Raw genomic sequence first — 20,170 nt, 5'->3', positions numbered from 1 at the left:
TGCCTCAGGGAAATGGAGGAGTGGTCTTCTCTCTCCATGCTCCCCAAGTCCGCCCACTGGGCTGTGGCTCAGGACAGAAGGTCCTACAATCCTGGATGACCAGGACAAGGAACTGGGGATGGCCCACAGCCCAGCCCTTGTTCCCTCTCTCTGTCCCTCCCTCCTGGAGTCCCTGGTTTCTTCCTAAATGGATTAGAGCCTTTACTGGAAGGAGCCGGCCGCTGTCTGGGGCAGCCAGGAGGCCAGGGCTGGATGGCTGTCTGGTGCCTCCTGCTTTGCCCTGATTCAATTTGGGCCTCAGCAGCTGGGAGGCTGGCAGCCCTAAGGCCTTTGTGGGAATGGTTCAAGGGACCGGCTGGCAGGGGATGGCTGGGGGGAGGGGGACACCTTCCAGCCCCCAGGCAGCAGACCTCTCAGCTGGATCTTTTACGAAGTCCGGTCACATGCAAGACCCTCCCGCGGGCTTCCTGCCATGGAACATCCCCAGTCGTGGCCACTGGCCACCTCTTGGTTCATCAGTGGGTCTCATCCATGGCCTGTGTCTCATCCATGGCCTGTCACCCCCTCTGCATCCCTTAATACAGCGGATTTCTTTTTTTTTTTTTTTTTTTTTGAGACGGAGTCTCGCTCTGTCGCCCAGGCTGGAGTGCAGTGGCCGGATCTCAGCTCACTGCAAGCTCCGCCTCCCGGGTTCCCGCTATTCTCCTGCCTCAGCCTCCGGAGTAGCTGGGACTACAGGCGCCCGCCACCTCGCCCGCTAGTTTTTTTTTGTTTGTTTTTTTTTTTTTTTTTGCATTTTTTAGTAGAGATGGGGTTTCACTGTGTTAGCCAGGATGGTCTCGATCTCCTGACCTCGTGATCCGCCCTTCTCAGCCTCCCAAAGTGCTGGGATTACAGGCTTGAGCCACCGCGCCCGGCAATACAGCGGATTTCAAAGTTCTATAAAATTGGAACCCAGAAGAAGAAATGTCTTTTCTAAACATTTAGCAGCAAAATCAACATACATTTTGGCCAAACGCCTACCGGCCAGTTGTTTAAATCAATATTTCTCCACAGCCAAAAAGCAGAGGAGAGCCAGAACTGAGGCCAGAGCTGAGCTCTGATGTGTCTCTCATTTCTCGGGACGTTTCTGTCCCTGAGGCTGGACACCTCTGGCCTTGTGAAGTGTGATGCACTGTGACATCTCCTGTTCTCTGTCATTGGCCAATGATCATATATCATGACCTACTGAAAGGCCTGTCTGTGGCTGGGACCACACACCTTGGGCCTCATGTACATCGGGCACTGATTGAAGCCCTGGGGTGCAACAGTGGCAGGCAGACCTGGTTTCTGCCCTCAAAGAGCTTACAGTTGGCAGGGGCACCCATGGCGGCAGAAGACACCCCAAGCCTGCTGCCCTTTGTGGCGCCAGCCCCGTGGTCCTCCTGCCTGGGCCTTCCCTACCCACTGGGTGCAGAAACCCCTTGTCTGCAGGTAGGAGATAGCAGGTTTACAGGCTCCTTTGGGTCCTGCAGCCCTGCTGTCTGCCATCAACACCCAGCAGGGGCCACACAGAAAGCACTGGGATGGAGCCCAGAGAGGGGAACTGAGAGGCCTCTCCCTCTGGTCTCTGCCTTCTTTGCTTGGATTGGTGCAGGGACAGCTGTCTTGAGGGCAGGCCCTGGCCCTGGGGCAGGCTGTGGGTGCCCCCTGGGTCAAGAAGGAGAGGGGCAGGGTAGAACCAGGAGCTGAGGGAGGCTCATCTTTGTGTCTCATGGGTGCCCAGGTGGGCACTGTCGTACCCAGCAAGCCATGCCATGGCCTGCGCAATGCCATGGGGACCCACAATTGGGGGTTCTGGACTTGAGGGGGAGGATGCAGCTCTGTCCCCCAGGAATCCCACTGCAACGGGACACAGTCCTGTCCTGGGGAGCCCCCGACCTGAGACAAAGTAGCCTCGGCCCTGCTGTATATTTCTATACTCCTGAAGCCAAGTCTTCTGGCTAGGAGGGAAACTGAGGCTGGAAGACCTCAGTGGGGGTGGCATTGGCCTCGGAAGCACGTGGCTTGATGCAGAAATGTGACGGCAGAGCTCAGAGGTGTGCAGAACAGAGGGGAGGACATCACCGGCTCCTGATCCTGCTGGGCTTCAGGTTGGGGGTACAGGAGGTGGGCCAGCAGGTTGGACAATTAAAAGCTTTGATGAGACTGGGTGAGGTGGCTCATGCCTGTACTTTCAACACTTTGGGAGGCTGAGGTGGGCAGGTCACCTGAGGCCAGGAGTTCAAGACCAGCCTGGCCAACATGGTGAAACCCCATCTCTACTAAAAATACAAAAATTAGCCAGATGTATGGTGGCACCTGTAATCCCAGCTACCAGGGAGGCTGAGGCAGGAGAATCACTGAAACCCAGGAAGGGGAGGTTGCAGTGAGCCAATATTGTACCACTGCACTGCAGCCTGGGCAACAGAGCGAGACTCTGTCTCGAAATAAAATTAAATTTAAAATTAAAAAAAGCTTCGAGGACAACCAGCAGATGATGGCAGGGCCAGGAAATGCTTGAGGCAGGGGGAACTGAACCCACACAGACTAGGGGATCGTGAATGTCGGTCCATCTGGGAGTGGTACAGCTTAGAGGACCTGGAGCATGGAGTGGGAGGGGGATCTGGAGTAGGGGACAGGAGACCAGGTAACTAGAATACCAGGCTGAGGAGTTGAGAGCTAATGTGGGCAGTAGGGAGCCATGGAGGGTGTGTGAGCGAGGGAGGGCTGTGGCCAGAACTGCACACGTTGGGAGAGGTGGCAGTTGGGGTCTGCCCAACAGACTGGTCCCGGTGCTGGGCTCAGCTTGGGTGTGCAGACTTCGGAGGGCGTAGCACAGGGTGCGAGTTATCCTGCCACCTGTGCCCAGGCCTGTGCAGGCTCTAATCCCATCACACATAAAACCCTTGGACCCAGGAAAGGTCGGCCCTGGATACAGAGGCAGCCCTGGGAGTCCGGGGGTCAGGTGGATTGGGGTGGGCGGGTGCCACATGAGCCAAGCCCCCTGCCTTGTGCCCACCACCACTGCCTCCTCCCTCCCAACAGGCGACCATGGCCTTGCTGGGCAAGCGCTGTGACGTCCCCACCAACGGCTGCGGACCCGACCGCTGGAACTCTGCCTTCACCCGCAAAGACGAGATCATCACCAGCCTCGTGTCTGCCTTAGACTCCATGGTGAGTGTCTCCACCCGCCCAGGAGGAGGGGACAGGGTGAGCATCCCCGCTTGCCTTGTAGCTCAAGTCCTACCTCAGCCACTCTAAGGAGCTTTCACTGACCTGAGCCTCAGTTTATCTGACTGCAGCTAGGGCCACCCACGATGCCTGCGTTAAGGGTGGGAGACTTCAGTGAGATCCAGTACATAAAAATCTAGCCCTGGGGCCGGGCGCGGTAGCTCACGCCTGTAATCCTAGCACTTTGGGAGGCTGAGGCGGGCGGATCACGAGGTCAGGGGTTCGAGACCAGCCTGGCCAATATGGTGAAACCTCATCTCTACTAAAGATACAAAAAATTAACTGGGTGTAGTGGTGGGTGCCTGTAATTCCAGCTACTCAGGAGGCTGAGGCAGGAGAATTGCTTGAACCTGGGAGGCGGAGGTTGCAGTGAGCCAAGGTCGCGCCATTGCACTCCAGCCTGGGTGACAGGGCAAGACTCCGTCTCAAAAAAAAAATCTGGCTGGGCGCGGTGGCTCAAGCCTGTAATCCCAGCACTTTGGGAGGCCAAGACGGGCGGATCACAAGGTCAGGAGATCGAGACCATCCTGGCTAACACGGTGAAACCCCGTCTCTACTAAAAAAATACAAAAAACTAGCCGGGCGAGGTGGCGAGCGCCTATAGTCCCAGCTACTCGAGAGGCTGAGGCAGGGGAATGGCGTGAACCCGAAAGGCGGAGCTCGCAGTGAGCTGAGATCCGGCCACTGCACTCCAGCCCGGGCGACAGAGCGAGACTCTGTCTCAAAAAAAAAACAAAAAAAAACAAAAAAAAAAAAACAAAAAAAAAATCTATCCCTGGAATAAACAGTGGCTCCCAGCCCTCGTCCCCTTGTCCCTTTACCTCTCTTGCCATTCCCACTTTGTCCCTGGAATGAACCACATGCCTGTCTCCTAGCAGGTCATCTGAGGGATAATGTCTGGGAAGGCATTCATTAGAAAGATGTAATCCCCAACATTAAAGCAAGAGTTCTAACTGCATCTCGGGCAGGAAGAGAGAAACCAGGCTTTGTATAATATGGCGCTATTGCCTACATACCTAGACCTATAGTAATTTATCCCAAATGAGGACATCGTAATATCATTTTCCTCCAGCCTTTTCCTGGGGGGAGGTTCTGTGATGCAAGTGTTTAAAAAAAATCTGGCCCAGCACGGTGGCTTACGCCTGTAATCCCAGCACTTTTAGGGGCCGAGGTGGGTGGATCACTTAGGGTCAGGAGTTCGAGACCAGCCTGGCCAACATGGCAAAATCCCATCTCTACTAAAAATACAAAAATTAGCTGGGCATGGTGGCGCATGCCTGTAATCCCAGCTCCTTGGGAGGCTGAGGCAGGAGAATCACTTGAACCCCGGAAGTGGAGGTTGCAGTGAGCAGAGATCACACCACTGCACTCCCACCTGGGCAACAGAGGGGGACTCCATCTCAAAAAAAATAAAAAAATAAAAATAAAAAAATTAGACTGGCATGGTGGCACATGCCTGTAATCCTTCCTACTCAGGAGGATGAGGCAGGAGAATTGCTTGAACCTGGGAGGCGGAGGTTGCAGCAAGCTGAGATCGCGCCACTGCACTCCAGCCTGGGCAACAGAGCAAGACTCTCTCAATTAAAAAAAATTTTTTTTAATAAAAATAAAGTTAAATTAAAAACCTGTCTGACATCAGTTAGCTGCGCCCCTGCATTTTAGGATGATGAAGCGCAGAGAGGGTAGGACCTTGCCCAAAGTCACACAGCATGACCAGTTGTTTGTTTTTTTTTTTTTTTGAGATGGAGTCTCGCTCTGTCGCCCAGGCTGGAGTTCAGTTGCGCAAACTCGGCTCACCGCACCCTCCGCCTCCCAGGTTCAAGCAATTCTCCTGCTTCAGCCTCCCGAGTAGCTGGGACTACAGGCATCTGCCACCACACGTGGCCAGCTAATTTTTGTACTTTTAGTAGAGACGGGGTTTCACCATGTTAGCCAGGATGGTCACAATCTCTTGACCTCGTGATCCGCCCACCTCAGCCTCTCAAAGTGTTAGGATTACAGGCGTGAGCCACTGCACCTGGCCCAGCAAGACCAGGTTTTAAAGTGAGCTTCTGCATACAAAGTCTCCCCGAAAAACAAAGGACCTCCTTCAAGCTATTCCTGCTGTAGGTGGCTCAAGGGCTGCTTAGGCAGTGTTTGGGGCAGTGGTGGGAGACACCCCTGGAAAAGTGACTGGGCGCCACACTCTCTCCATAACGACCCCCGCATGCAGACTGACCCTCATGAGGAGGGGGTCCCAGGAGCTCAGCCCTGTGTCCTGAAGCACTGTGAGCTTGGCAGTGGTGGAAGTGTGGCTGATGTGGGCAGTGATGGGCGATCCCATGGCCACAAGCTACCTGTGGCTATTTGCAATTTTTTTTTTTTTGGAGAGTTTTGCTCTGTTGCCCAGACTGAAGTGCAGTGGCGCAATCTTGGCTCACTGCAACGTCCACCTCCTGGGCTCAAGTGATTCTCCTGCCTCAGCCTCCCGAGTAGCTGGGATTACAGGCATACGCCACCACGCCTGGCTAATTTTTTGTATTTTTAGTAGAGACAGGGTTTCACCATGTCTCTACTAGCCAGGCCGGTCTCAAACTCCTGACCTCAGGTGATCCACCTTCCTCAGCCTCCCAAAGTGCTGGGATTACAGGCATGAGCCACTGCGCCTGATTCATTTAAATTCTAATTAGTTAAAATGAAATAAATAACTCAGTTGTTCAGTTGCACCAGCCTCATTTTACATGCTCAGCAGTCAGAAGTGGCTGGTGTCTACGGATTGGACAGTGCAGAGGTAGAATACGTTCATTGTCATAGAAAGTTACACTGGATTGGCCAGGCACAATCGCTCACGCGTATAATCCCAGCACCCTGAGAAGCTGAGTGGGGCAGATCACTTGAGGCCAGGACTTTGAGATCAGCCTGGCCAACATGGTGAAACTCCATCTCTACTGAAAATACAAAAATTAGCTGGGCATGGTGGTGCATGCCTGTGGTCCTAGCTATTGGGGAGGCTGAGGCAGGAGAATTGCCTGAGTCTGGGAGGCAGAGGTTGCAGTGAGCCAAGGTCATGCCACTGCACTTCAGCCTGGGTGACACAGCAAGACTTTCTATCAAAAAAAAAAAGGCCGGGTGCGGTGACTCAAGCCTGTAATCCCCCTGTAATCCCAGCACTTTGGGAGGCCGAGACAGGCGGATCACGAGGTCAGGAGATCGAGACCATCCTGGTGAACACGGTGAAACCCCGTCTCTACTAAAAAATACAAAAAACTAGCCGGGCGAGGTGGCGGGCACCTGTAGTCCCAGCTACTCGTGAGGCTGAGGCAGGAGAATGGCGTGAATCTGGGAGGCGGAGCTTGCAGTGAGCTGAGATCCGGCCACTGCACTCCAGCCTGGGCCACAGAGCGAGACTCCGTCTCAAAAAAAAAAAAAAAAAAAAGTTCTACTGGGTAGCAGTGGTCTAGTGAGTGTATCAGAACCTCCCTGGAGGAGCACGTGACCCTCTAGTTATCCTAGCAGTGTGAACAAGACAGGCTCCCCCTGTCCCTGGGCCTTTTAAGGGCTTCCTGAGGGACCCTCATGGGACAATGACATTTGCTTAGCAGTGACTTAAGTCCAGCCTCCTCCAAATGCCAGGGTCTTTTGGTGGCCTCTAGGGAGGGTGGACTGAAGGGATGTGCCTTCGTCACCCGCCCCCAATCTCAGATCCTCTTCCCCACCAGCTCTGGGTGCCTTTAGGTGGGCGAGTTTTCTGCCACGGTCTCGGCGTCTTCAGCTGAGCGGTGACTGTGGCATGAAGCAGCTCTTTCAGCTGTGATGGATGAGAAACAGCTGGATTTATTTGTTTTATTTTTTTTTAATACTCTACAGTGTTCCGCGCAGAAACGGAACAGCAAGCTTTTGTTTTCATCTTAGAAGAAAATGAATGCCCTGTGTTTTAAATTTCCAGTAGGGACCCTGGAGGACAGACCTCCTGGCCCCACGCCGCCCGCACCTTCCTAACCAGAACGATTCCAGGCTGGGGCTGGCACCCTAGGCCAGATGATGGCCCAGAGAGGTTACCTGTCCCAGGCCACACAGCACAGAACTGCAATTGGAAGCCAGACTCTATAGCTGCCAGCACTACCTGACTCAGATGAAAACCAGCATTTATTCGGCACAACTGCCTGCTACAGGCTTCACAATCAGGGTTTTCCTGGTGGGGTGGGTCAGAGAGCTGAGATGCTGGTGGTCTCGGTTGCAGGGACCCCCCCATATTAAGGCTTCTGTGCTATGGGGCTGCAGACCTCCACTCTGAGGCCATGAGGATAGCCAGCTCCGTGTTTACCCATATAGGATGTCCCAGTTTAGAGATCTTTTCCCCCAACCATTGAATCCCCATACCCAAGGCCAGTGGCACTGTGGAACTGGGCTGTTTCTCCCCAATTCTACAGATGTGGAAACTGGCCAGGCACAGTGGCTGACACCTGTAATCCCAGCACTTTGGGAGACTGAGATGGGCACATCACCTGAGGTCAGGAGTTTGAGACCAGTCTGGCCAACATGGTGAAACCCCATCTCTCCTTATGATACAAAAATTAGTGAGGCATGGTGGCGGGTGCCTGTAGTCCCAGCTACTCCGCAGGCTGAGGCAGGAGAATCGCTTGAACCTGGGAGGCAGAGGTTGCAGTGAACCAAGATTGTGCCACTGCACTCCAGCCTGGGCGACAGTGTGAGACTGTGTCTCAAAAAAACAAAACAAAACAGATGTAGAAACTGGAGCCCAGAGGAGGGACATGACTGACTCAAGTCCCACAGCAGAAACGGCCGAGGTGGGAATACAGCCCCAGTCTGTCCAATCCCCCCCACCTTTCCTGCCGTTCTTCCCACCCCCTCCTCATCCAGGACTTGAGAGGGGCCAAGAGAACGCAGCACAGCATTGTCCCTGGGGCTGGGGCTAAGGTGGGCTTACCCGAAGGAGGAGGATCTTGGAGGGAGGAGCAGAGGACACTTGTCCTTCTCCAGCCCCCCATCGCCAATCCCTGGAGGGCCATTCATTCAGTTGCACTACAGAATCTGAGACCAAGAACAGTAGAGGGACCGTCTGTCCCTGGAGCTGCTGCTGAGGTCTCAGGCAGCTGGGAGCTCACATCCCACTCCCGAAGTGGGTACTAGAGGTGTTTGGAGTGGGGAGCCCTTCCACTCACACACCCTGCTCTTCCCACAGTGCTCAGCGCTGTCCAAACTGAACGCCGAGGTGGCCTGTGTCGCCGTGCACGATGAGAGCGCCTTCGTGGTGGGCACGGAGAAGGGGAGAATGTTCCTGAATGCCCGGAAGGAGCTACAGTCAGATTTCCTCAGGTTCTGCCGTGAGTACCCTAGGGCTCCAGAGGACCGGGCCCGCCATTCTTCGAGGACAGGAGCTCTGGCCCGTCTCTGAGTCCCCAACCCTGTCCAGCCAGGGTGGCGGTGTGTGGGGGATGAACCTAACAAGCAAGGTTGTCTGAGATTCCCGATGCGGTGTTATTGAGGCAGCCATGGTTTTTGTTGGAATCATTCCGCAGCCCCTGAGTTGACAGAGACTGGCTGGGTGAACCCCAGGGTAGGCCAGAGCCAGCCACTTCCATCTGCCTTTTCCAGATGGGGACACCAAGGCCCAAGGTTGCTGCTCAGTTCTTCCTCTTAAGTATGTATTTCTGAGCACAAGGACCAAATGCACTTATTCCAACACAATTTTTTTTTTTTTTTAAATGAGACAGAGTCTCGCTGTCACCCAGGCTGGAGTGCAGTGGCACAATTTTGGCTCACTGCAACCTCTGCTTCCCAGGTTCAAGTGATTCTCCTGTCTCAGCTTCCCAAGTAGCTGGGATTACAGGCACCCACCACCATGCCCGACTGATTTTGTATTTTTAGTAGAGATGGGGTTTCACCATGTTGACCAGGCTGGTCTCGAACTCCTGACCTCAAGTGACCCGCCCACCTCAGTCTCCCAAAGTGCTGTGATTACAGATGTGAGCCGCTGCACCTGGCCATATTCCAATAAGATTTATTGATCGCCTGCTGTGCATGGCATCTTTTCTGATGCTAACTCACCTACCCTGACATCAACCTGAGGAGGCAGGCACTGTCACTGCTATAGTGACAGTTAACATCTTAGGCCAGGTGCAGTGGCTCATGTCTGTAGTTCTAGCACTTCAGGAGGCTGAAATGGGAGAATCACTTGAGCCCAGAAATTGGAGACCAGCCTGGGCAACATAGCAAGACCCCTGTCTCCTACAAAAAATTTAAAAATTAACCATGCTTGATGGTGCACACCTGTAGTCCCAGTACAGAAAGGCATGGATGGGACCAGGGACGGTGGCTTACGCCTGTAATCCCAGCACTTTGGGAGGCTGAGGCAAGAGGAACACTTGAGCCTGGGAGTTTAAGGCTGCAGTGAGCTACGATGGCACCACTGCACTCCAGCCTGGATGACAGTGAGACCCCATCTCAAAAGAACCATGGTATAGCATGAGGTTAAGAGAACGGGCCGCCTGGGTCCACAACTGCTGTGCCTCAACCCACTCGTCTGTGAAAGGCGAGAACGGGTGGGTCTGAGGGTTAAACGAATTTGTACCCGGCAAGCACTTAGGACAGTGTCTGGCACTGGGTTCACACTCAGTAGACACCAGCTGTTGTTGCTATTATTAGTATTCGCATCACACCCCTAAGATCAGCTGTTTCAGGGAAGGGCATCCCCCAGCACTGGGCCTATCATTACTGGGGTGCAGCTGCGTCCCTAGTAATGTCCCCAGCCAACCCCCCACCCCACTCAGCCTTCAGAGCCTAGACCTTCCCCAGGGCCAGAATGGGGGACTGGGCCGAGTAGAGTGGACAGCAGCAGGTCCTGTGGCACCCCAGCCTCCCAGAGCCTGAGGCGGTGCACCTGGCTTCTAGAGCCAGGCAGAGCCGCTATTTATAGCACCAGGAACTCGGCTGGTTTATTTCAAGCTCTGCAGATCCCAGAGGAGAACAGGCTCCAAGCTGGGAGGGGGCCACAGGCCCCTCCTCTCATCTCCTTTCCAGTGCAGCTTCTAGAACATTCCCGAAAGATCTACCAACACTCTCCGGTCCCCACTCTGGCCCAGCCTGGGGCACAGAAAACGGGGGCATAGATTGGTCAAGACGGTGTTGGTGTCAGGGCACAGAAAGGCATGGATGGGGCCAGGCACGGTGGCTCACGCCTGTAATCCCAGCACTTTGGGGGGACAAGGCGGGCGGATCACCTGACATCAGGAGTTCGAGACCAGCCTGGCCAACATGATAAGCTCCCATATCTACTAAAAATACAAAAATTAGTTGGACATGGTGGCGGGCGCCTGTAATCCCAGCTACTTGGGAGACTGAGGCAGGGGAATCACTTAAACCCTGGAGGTGGAGGTTGTAGTGAGCCGAGATTGTGCCACTGCACTCCAGCCTGGGCGACAGAGTGGACTCGATCAAAAAAAAGAAAGAAAGAGAGAGGGAGGGAGGGAAAGAGAGAAAGAGAGAGAGAGAGAGAAAGAGACAGATGGAACGTTCATGGAACCTCAGTTCTGAGCTGGAATAGCTGGCCTCCCACGAGCATTCACAGACGGAGGCTCAGAGAGAGAAGGGACTTACCCAAGGTCACACAGCAAATTAGAGGTGACCAGAGGTGAGGCCTAGCCCTGGCCAGGCAATGGGAACTCTGAGATGACCAGCCCTGGCCCTCAGTGGAGTGGTTGGGATAGGGCTTGCACACTTACTAATTCTTCATTCATTCATTCACTTGCGTATCACATTGTGTGCCAGTCTCCATGGCTCAGCACAGGGCAGAGACATCCCCGCTCGAAGGCCGGATGGTGAGACGGGTGTTCACTGTGGCCTCACGTGCTCTGTGTCCCACAGGAGGGCCCCCGTGGAAGGATCCGGAGGCAGAGCACCCCAAGAAGGTGCAGCGGGGTGAGGGCAGCGGCCGGAGCCTCCCTCGGTCCTCCCTGGAACATGGCTCAGATGTGTACCTTCTGCGGAAGATGGTAGAGGAGGTGTTTGATGTTCTTTATAGTAAGATCCTTCCTCATTCCATTTGGGGGCCCCAGGGAGGGTGGGAGCCTGGGTCCCCACCCAGCAGAGGGGGCCCCCTTCTGTCCCACTATGGGCCCTGGGCAAAGCCGGACTCCAAGGCATGGAGGTACTGGCTACCCTAGCCCTTCCTCATCTCTGCATTCCCAGACACAGACGTTCTACTCCAGCCGTTTTCCCAAACCTCCATCCCCACTGTCCCTGCCCTGGCTCAAGTCATGCCACCTCTTGCCTAGAAATAGCCCCAGGCTTGCCACGGTCTCCCTGCCTCCCCACACCTGCCCTGCCACCAAGGGCATCTTCTCAAAGCGCAAGTCTGACCATGAATGAAGCTCTTGCCTCCACAGCCTTCGGGGGCTCCCCGTCGGCCCTGAGCATGGCACAGGGGCCCACACACCCATCCTCATCCCCTCTATACCTTCTTCTCCCACTAGGTGACAGGGCCCTACTGACCTCCCTACAGAACCACTTCCTGTTCTCCAGCACTCGCTGGTTCCTTTTACATGCCCTGGCCTTCGCGCTGTTGCATCTTTTGAGACTGCCTTTCTCCTCCTCTGTCTGGTGGACACCCGCATGCCACTGAGGCTCTGCTCCTGGAAGCCCCCTCACAGTGGGTTTAGGCCCCTCTCTTGGCACCCACAGTGCCCTGTCCCCTCACCAACCCAGGAGCTCTCCAGGGTCAGGGGCTATGTCTGCCCTTTCTAGCTGTCTCCAGCCTGTAGTTCAGAGCCCTCGGAGAATGTTTGTTGAATGACTAAGTGAAGGCTGATTGCTCAGCCACATCTTTCCTGCAGGGAGAGGAGAACTGGCCTCCCTTGGGAAGTGTCAGGATGCAGAGGGCCTCAGGGCCCCAGTGGTGGCCTTCACACGCCCTGGGAAACCTTGGGCAGGTCCCTTTGGCCCTCGGGGTCCCATCTCATTCATTTCTGATTTGCCTTTATCCCTTCTCCTACTGTGGCCTTTGGTTTTATGGAGCAAAGGTCTGCGAGGAAACTTCTGGTGTTCTTATGTCAGGAGGAGGGGTACTCAGAGGCCCTGGGCAGTCACGCTGGCCACCCTGGGATGGGGGACTTGCCACGCATGGTTGACTGTACCCCTGTCGACACTTTTGCCAGCTACAGGGCCCATGCACAGAGCCCCCCGCACCCCTGTGAAGGGGTGGCCTGTCCCTCCACACTTGTGGGTGTTTCTCGTTAGGTGGAAACGATCTCTCGTTCTTTTCCCCACACCCCTGCCCACCTTGCCCTGGCCCCCCTTGTCCACTTTGGGCAGAATTCAAGGAGGCTATGAGAGGATGGGCCTCCTGGCTCTGGGTGGGGCTGCAGCCTGGAGGTGACAACAGATATCCCAGTGCCCAGTCCTCAGTCCCCAGTCCCCAGCCTGCCTCCCCTCATCTGTGCCCAACCCCCGTCTTTGTTCCTGCCTCTTCTCAGTCTGTCTCTTCCTCCTCTCTCCCATCTTTTTCTTTTGTTGTTGTTTTGAGATGAAGTTTCGCTCTTGTTGCCCAGGCTGGAGTGCAGTGGCGCGATCTCGGCTCACTGCAACCTCCGCCTCCTGGGTTCAAGCGACTCTCCTGCCTCAGCCTCCTGAGTAGCTGGGATTACAGGTGCATGCCACCACACCCAGCTAATTTTTGTATTTTTAGTAGAGACGGGATTTCACCATGTTGGCCAGGCTGGTCTCAAACTCCTGACCTCAAGTGATCCACCTGCCTCGGCCTCCCAAAGTGATGGCATTACAGGCGTGAGCCACCGTGCCCAGCTTGTCTCGTCTTTTTCTGAATCCCCTATTTTTGCTCCCTCTCCACTTGCTCTTCTTACTTTCTCTCCCCTCTCAGTCTCTCTCCCTTCCTCCCTACACCTTTTTCTTCTTCTTCTTTTTTTTTTTTTTTTTTGAGATGGATTCTCGTTCTGTCACCCAGGCTGGAGTGCAGTGGCATCATCTCAGCTCCCTACAACCCACCTCCTGGGTTCAAGCGATTCTCCTGCCTCAGCTTCCTGAGTAGCTGGGATTACAGATGCCCACAACCACGCCCGGCTAATTTTTGTAGTTTTAGTAGAGACGGGGTTTCCTCATGTTGGCCAGGCTGGTCTCGAACTCCTGGCCTGAAGTGATCCTCCCGCCTCAGCCTCCCAAAGTGCTGGGATGACAGGCATGAGCCACTGTGCCCGGCCCTTACAGCTTCTTCCTTGCAGTCTGGCTCATGCAAGTGCCCGCTTCTCCGTCTCTTCTGCCCTCTTTACTCTCACCGGATTGTCTCTCTCTGCTCTGTCCTCTGGGCCCTTGTAGTCCCCGGTTTCCCTTCCAGCCAGGTGTCCAAGTGGAGAGGAGCTTGGCTGGGGAGGGCAGCAGGGATCCCCCCTCGGTGGGGGAGCCCCAGCCCCCCAGAGGCAGACAAGGGGGCCTTGTCCACAGCATCCACCCCTAGCCTGCAAGCAGTTATTCTGCACAAAGTCTGCAGTTATGAGGGGTCCATGGGAGCCCCACACCAAGGGGAGCCACTCAACACTGCCCCCACTATGGGGCACAGCGGCCCCGACTCCAGTCTGGCTGCCCTCTCATACCAGGCCCCTCTCCTGGACTCCCCCTACAGGTGAGGCCCTGGGAAGGGCCAGCGTGGTGCCGCTGCCCTACGAGAGGCTGCTCAGGGAGCCAGGGCTGCTGGCTGTACAGGGACTGCCGGAGGGCCTGGCCTTCCGGAGGCCGGCTGAGTATGACCCCAAGGCCCTCATGGCCATCCTGGAACATAGCCACCGCATCCGCTTCAAGCTCAAGAGGTGAGTGAGGTAGCTGGCCCAGGGCTGGGCTGGGGCCGGGGGCTGGAGGCCACTTAGCCAGAGGGGAAGGGACTTGAGATGCCCATGGGGGACCCTGGTGGTGAAAGCTCCTAGTCTGATGGTGGAGGTGAAGTGAAAGCGAAGTCATAGAACAGGATCTGAGCTGGGTCATTAAGCCTTGAAGTCTTCCCAGGGAAGTTGCATTGCAGAGAGACTGGAAGAGACATGACTTGGGACAAAATAGCACCAATGTGATCGGGCACAGTAGCTCACACCTGTAATCTCAGCACTTTGGGAGGCTGAGGTGAGAGGATCACTTGAGGCCAAGGAGTTTGAGACCAGCCTGGGCAACATACCAAGACCCTGTCTCTGCCAAAAAAAAAAAAAAAAAAAAAAAAAATACCCAGGTGTGTTGGTACACACCTGTCATCTCAGCTATTCAGGAGGCTGAGGCAGGAGGATTGCTTGAGCCCAGGAGTTTGAGGATGCAGTAAGCTGTGATTGCATCACCGCACTCCAGCATGGGCAACAAAGCAAGACCCTGTCTCTTAAAAAATTTTTTTAAATGTGGCATTTTAGGTGTCAGAAGTGGGAGAACCATGTCCTGTGCTTGCTCAGGTTGTAAATCTGGGGTTAATTAGGGACCTAGGGGAGATTAGGTTGTTGAGGCTGGTCTGAGGCAGTACCAATTGTCAGGAGAGCCAGGAAGGCAGCCTGAGGGCTTAAGGTTGAGCCCATCTCTGCTAGGCGCCCCAGGCAATGCAGAGGCAGGGAAGGGGAGGGGAGCATCAGGAGACGGGAGGCAATCAATTGCACCTGGCAGGATCTGATCAGTGAATTGGAGCAGAGGGGCAGGGCCCCGGTCCTCCAGTGGCCTGGCTCTGTGGCCCTGGGCACACCATTCCCACCTCTGAGCCTGCATCCCCACTTGTAAAGTGGAAGGGCAGCTCCTGTCCTGCCCTCTTACGGGGCTGTTATGTTCTGCAGAGGGTGGGGATGCAGGGTTGTGGGGGAAGAGCTGCAACATGTGAAACAGATGTACAAAGCTGTCCATGTGTCCTCTCCTTTACTCAGGCCACTTGAGGATGGTGGGCGGGACTCGAAAGCCCTGGTGGAGCTGAATGGTGTCTCCCTGATACCCAAGGGGTCACGGGACTGTGGCCTGCATGGCCAGGCCCCCAAGGTGCCACCCCAGGACCTGCCCCCCACCGCCACCTCCTCCTCCATGGCCAGCTTCCTGTACAGCACGGCGCTCCCCAACCACGCCATCCGAGAGCTCAAGCAGGAAGCACCTTCCTGCCCCCTTGCCCCCAGCGACCTGGGTCTGAGTCGGCCCATGCCAGAGCCCAAGTCCACTGGTGCCCAAGACTTCTCCGACTGTTGTGGTAACATTGCTGCTGGGATCTCCAAGTCTAGGGGGTGGGACAGAGGTCACTCATGCATGGGACATCCTCCCAGGGCAGGTCAGGATGCCTGGGCCCTCTTAGGTTGGAAGGAGCCATGTCTGGGCATGGGGGTGGGACTGGACAGATGCTGTCCTAGCAGAGACCCCTTGGACCTTGGGTCTCTGCTCAGCCATCTGTGAATGATGTCCTTGGCCTTGGACTAAGAGACACCTGCAAGGACTCCCTGGGTCCCAGCTACTCAGGAGGCTGAGGCAGGAGGGTCAACTGAGCCCATGAATTTGAGGCTGCATTGAGCTATGATTGCATACCTCTGCACTCCAGACTGGGTGACAGCACAACTCTGTCTCAAAAAAAAAAAAAAAGAACCAGCGATATTTCAGATCCACATCACGTGCTATAAAGGAAGTTAGCAGACTAGTCATCCCCATGCATTCAGTGAGGACCCGCTCCAATTCAGTGAGCACCCACTGCATACCCAGCCTGATTAAGGGCACTGGGGGAAGTAGGTCCTGAGGTGGACAGGACAAAAGGAACAGTTGCAGGTGAGAGAAGCACCTGGATTCACATCCTGGCTCGTCTACTTAGTGGCTATGCATCCTGGGGCAAATCTCTCTCTCTGAACCTCAGTTTCTTCCTCTATAAAATGGGAATGCTAGCATTACCTACTTCCCAGAAGTGTTATCATGATTAAAGGACAGATCGGTGGCAGTAGCATCTCCTGAGAGAGGGTAAGAAATGCATATTCTCAGGTCCCACTGCAGTCCTGCTGAATCTGAAGCTCTGGGGATGGGACCCAGTAGTCTTTTTGGACAACTCGGCCAAGTGGTTCCAATGTGCTCAAGTTTGAGAATTGCTGTATTAAAGCACTGGGTCTGGCCAGGTATACCTGTAATTCAAGCTCTTCAGGAGGCTGAGGCAGAAGGATTGCTTGAGCCCAGGAGTTCAAGACCAGCCCGGGTGACATAGCAAAATCCTATCTCTACCTTAAAAAAAAAAAAAAAAAAAAAAAAAAAGCACTTGGGTCTGGGTCTAATGCTTGGCCTGTAGTAGGTGCTTGTAAGTTATATATACTTCTTCTTTTTCTTCTTTTTCTTCTTCTTATTATTATTATTATTGGGGAAAAAGCCCAAATATGTGGGCTGACCAAGGCTTCGAGCTTATACACGTAAAACAAGTGTTCTTACCTGGAAAAGGTGACCTCCAACATCCCTTTCTTGTTAATCTGGCTTTTGGCTAGCAGATTCTGGTACAGAGTGTCTTAGGTCTCTGGTCAGGGACCTTGCCTTGAGCTTGTGATCACAGGAATCAGTTCTGGGGTCTCCCTGGCAGATGAGGCTGTTACCCCAGAGCCAGGGCCTATACACTGGGGCCAGATCTAGGGAACCCTCTTGGGGCCCACCTGGAACCCATTTCCTTCTCTCCCTTGTCCAGGACAGAAGCCCACCGGGCCTGGTGGGCCTCTCATCCAGAACGTCCATGCCTCCAAGCGCATTCTCTTCTCCATCGTCCATGACAAGTCAGGTAGGACGGCGCCCATGCAGCACCCAGGCCTGAGTGGGAATCTGGGGTTGGAGGTGGTGCTCATTGAAATCGATAAGTGTCTCCTGGGTCTTTGTGAGAGAAAGGAGGAACAGCTCTGCTCAAGGGACTGCAAATAAACTGGGATGTAATAGGTATCTACTGCTGTGTGATAAACTGCCCCAGACTAGGCATGGTGGTTCATACCTGTAATCTCAGCACTTTGGGAGACTGAGGCAGGAGGGTTGCTTGAGGCCATGAGTTTGAGACCAGCTGGGCAATAGAGCGAAACGCTGTCTCTGCAACAAATAAGAAAATTTAGCTGGATATGGTGGTGCCTATCCTCCGAAGTCCCAGCTACTTGGGAGGCTGTGGCAGGAGGATCACTTGAGCCCAGGAGTTGGAGGCTGCAGTGAGCTGTGATCGCACCACTGCACTCCAGCCTGGGCAACAGTTAGACCCTATCTCTAAAAAAAAATTATAACAAAAAATAACCCCAAAACGGAGCTTAAAACATCAAGTGTTTATTACCTCACAGTTTCTGGGGGTTGGGAATTCAGGACTGACTGAGCTGGGCAGTGCTGGGTCACGGTCTCTCATGAGGATGCAGTCAAGATGTCGGCTGGGGTTGCTGTCATCCAAGAGCTCAACTGGGGTGGGAAGAGATGCTTCTGAGCTCATTCACACAGCTGTTGGTAGGAGGCCTCAGTTCCCTACCATGTGGGCTAGCCTTGACGGGGCTGCTTGAGCATCCTCACAACATGGCCGCCGGTTTGCTCCAGAGTTCTCGATCCAAAAGAGAGGAACAAGGAAGCCACATGGCTTTTATGACCCATCCTTAGAAATTGCTGTCATGTTCTATCTGTTAGAAGCCAGAAACATGATCCAGCCTACCCTCCGTGGGAGAGGAATTAAACTCCACCTTTTAAAGGAAGCAATATATTGAATAAAATTAAAAAAAGATCACACAGAAGTCCTGAGTGTAGCAAAGTGTGGGATTCAGTTATACCAAGAAGGAATGCAGTAGGACTTGCCAGCAGTTTTGCCCTGTGTGGGTCTCAGCCTTACCTCCAGAAAGAGGTTCTGTAAGAAAACCCAGTCGTAGGCCAGGTGCAGTGGCTCACACCTGTAATCCCAGTGCTTTGGGAGGATAAGGGGGAGGATGGCTTGAGGCCAGAAGTTCTAGACCAGGCCAGGCAACCTAGTGAGACCCCACGTCTACAAAATTTTAAGAAAGAAAGAAAACCCAGTCCCCTGGGATCAGAATGGAGGCTCCCCCGCCCCCCAAGCCATCCACAACCCAATCTGCCATTGCCCCAAACAAGGTCCAGCCCTGGCAGGGAGGAGACGTAAATGTCCAGATAGAACAGCATCATGACAGGCCCGTGGGCTGGGGCACAAGCTGGGATAGAATCTCACTGGGTTGTCGCAAGCGAGATACTCAGCTTCTTTGAGCCTCAGTTTTCCTATCTGCAAAATGGGAATGATATTTCCGTTTAAAACTTGTCATAAGGAATTAAATAGGAGATTATTATATATAAAGTACTTAGCACAGATAAGCACTTAACAAATTAAAGTTGTTACTTCTACTAATCACAAATGAACCAACGATCACTTGTTATTATTCAATCAAGACAGAGGTTTTGAGAGAGAGGCCAGCAGAGCTGAGAGTTTGGGGGAAGCCAGCGAGGCCAGTGCTGAGTGAGACCTCAGATGCAGGAGGTACAAGGGTTAGATTCTCAAGATCAAGACTCAGCCCTGCCGGGCGCGGTGGCTCAAGCCTGTAATCCCAGCACTTTGGGAGGCTGAGACGGGCGGATCACGAGGTCAGGAGATCGAGACCATCCTGGCTAACACGGTGAAACCCCCTCTCTACTAAAAAATACAAAAAACTAGCTGGGCGAGGTGGCGGGCGCCTGTAGTCCCAGCTACTCGGGAGGCTGAGGCAGGAGAATGGCGTAAACCCAGGAGGCGGAGCTTGCAGTGAGCTGAGATCCAGCCACTGCACTCCAGCCTGGGCGACAGAGCGAGACTCTGTCTCAAAAAAAAAAAAAAAAAAAAAAAAAAAAAGACTCAGCCCTTAGCCAGACATGGTGGCGGGCACCTGTAGTCTCAGCTACTCAGGAGGCTGAAGTGGGAGGATCGCTAGAGTCCAAGAGTTGGAGGCTGCTGTGAGCTATGATCATACCACTGCACTCCAGCCTGGGCAACAGAGTGAGACCCCATCTGTAAAAAAGAAAAAAAGAAAAAACACAGCTGTGACTCATACCTGTCGTCATCCCAGCTGCCAAGGCAGGAGGATCATGTGAGCCCAGGAGTTCAAGGCTACAATGAGCTATGACTGCACCACTGCACACCAGACTGGGCAACAGAGTGAGACCTTGTCTCTATTTTTTTTTAAACATTTAAATTAAAAAATAAAATACTCGATCTCAGGCCGGACACAGTGGCTCACACCTGTAATCCCAGCACTTTGGGAGGCTGAAGCAGGTGGATCACCTGAGGTCAGGAGTTCAAGACCGGCCTGGCCAACATGGTGAAACCCCGTCTCTACTAAAAATACAAAAATTAGCCAGGTGTGGTGGCACACGCCTGTAGTCCCAGCTACTCGGGAGGCTGAGGCAGGAGAATCACTTGAACCCGGGAGGTGGAGGTTGCAGTGAGCCAAGATCACGCCACTGCACTCCAGCCTGGGTGAGAGAGTAAGACACTATCTTAAAAAAAAAGAAAAAAGAAAAGAAAGAAAAGAACACTTGACCTCTTTTTATGCTGAAGGGACTGCTTTTCCAGCCTCCTGTATGTCTGGGGCAGGATGGGCTCAGGATGGACAGGCTGAGCCTATTCTGACACCACACCCGTGGGAGAGGCCAGAGACAAATGTTAGGGCAGGAACAGGCAGATGGGGAACCATCAGAGCACCCTGAATTCGAGTACGGTCCGAGGTGGGAGAGGGTGGAAAGACTGGGGGCTGGGGCCGGCCTCGGGGTCTCTGGGGGTGAAAGCCCGGTGGTCATGGCCGATGTGGGGCATGTGACCATCCCATGGGGCCCTGCTCACTTGTGCCTCCTGTGTTTTGATAGAGAAGTGGGACGCCTTCATAAAGGAAACCGAGGACATCAACACGCTCCGGGAGTGTGTGCAGATCCTGTTTAACAGCAGATATGGTGAGTGGGCGGCGCG

General features: G+C 54.1%; 1 protein-coding gene across 1 annotated transcript in view; it reads left to right on the top strand.

The window, feature by feature from the left end:
• GTF2IRD1 (GTF2I repeat domain containing 1) overlaps nt 1–20,170 on the top strand; it is a 140,033-nt gene that overhangs the window by 52,644 nt on the left and 67,219 nt on the right. Inside the window, 7 exon segments of the mRNA XM_030932008.1 lie at nt 3,067–3,195; nt 8,435–8,576; nt 11,116–11,271; nt 13,883–14,066; nt 15,141–15,451; nt 16,904–16,993; nt 20,071–20,154. Of these exon segments, the coding sequence (XP_030787868.1) occupies nt 3,073–3,195; nt 8,435–8,576; nt 11,116–11,271; nt 13,883–14,066; nt 15,141–15,451; nt 16,904–16,993; nt 20,071–20,154 (1,090 nt within the window). The 5' untranslated portion in view covers nt 3,067–3,072.

The sequence above is a fragment of the Rhinopithecus roxellana genome, chromosome 6, assembly GCF_007565055.1.
Source record: "Rhinopithecus roxellana isolate Shanxi Qingling chromosome 6, ASM756505v1, whole genome shotgun sequence".
Lineage (NCBI taxonomy): Eukaryota > Metazoa > Chordata > Mammalia > Primates > Cercopithecidae > Rhinopithecus > Rhinopithecus roxellana.
The sequence above is the reverse complement of the archived record's forward strand: the minus strand, read 5'-3'. Positions and strand labels throughout refer to the sequence as shown.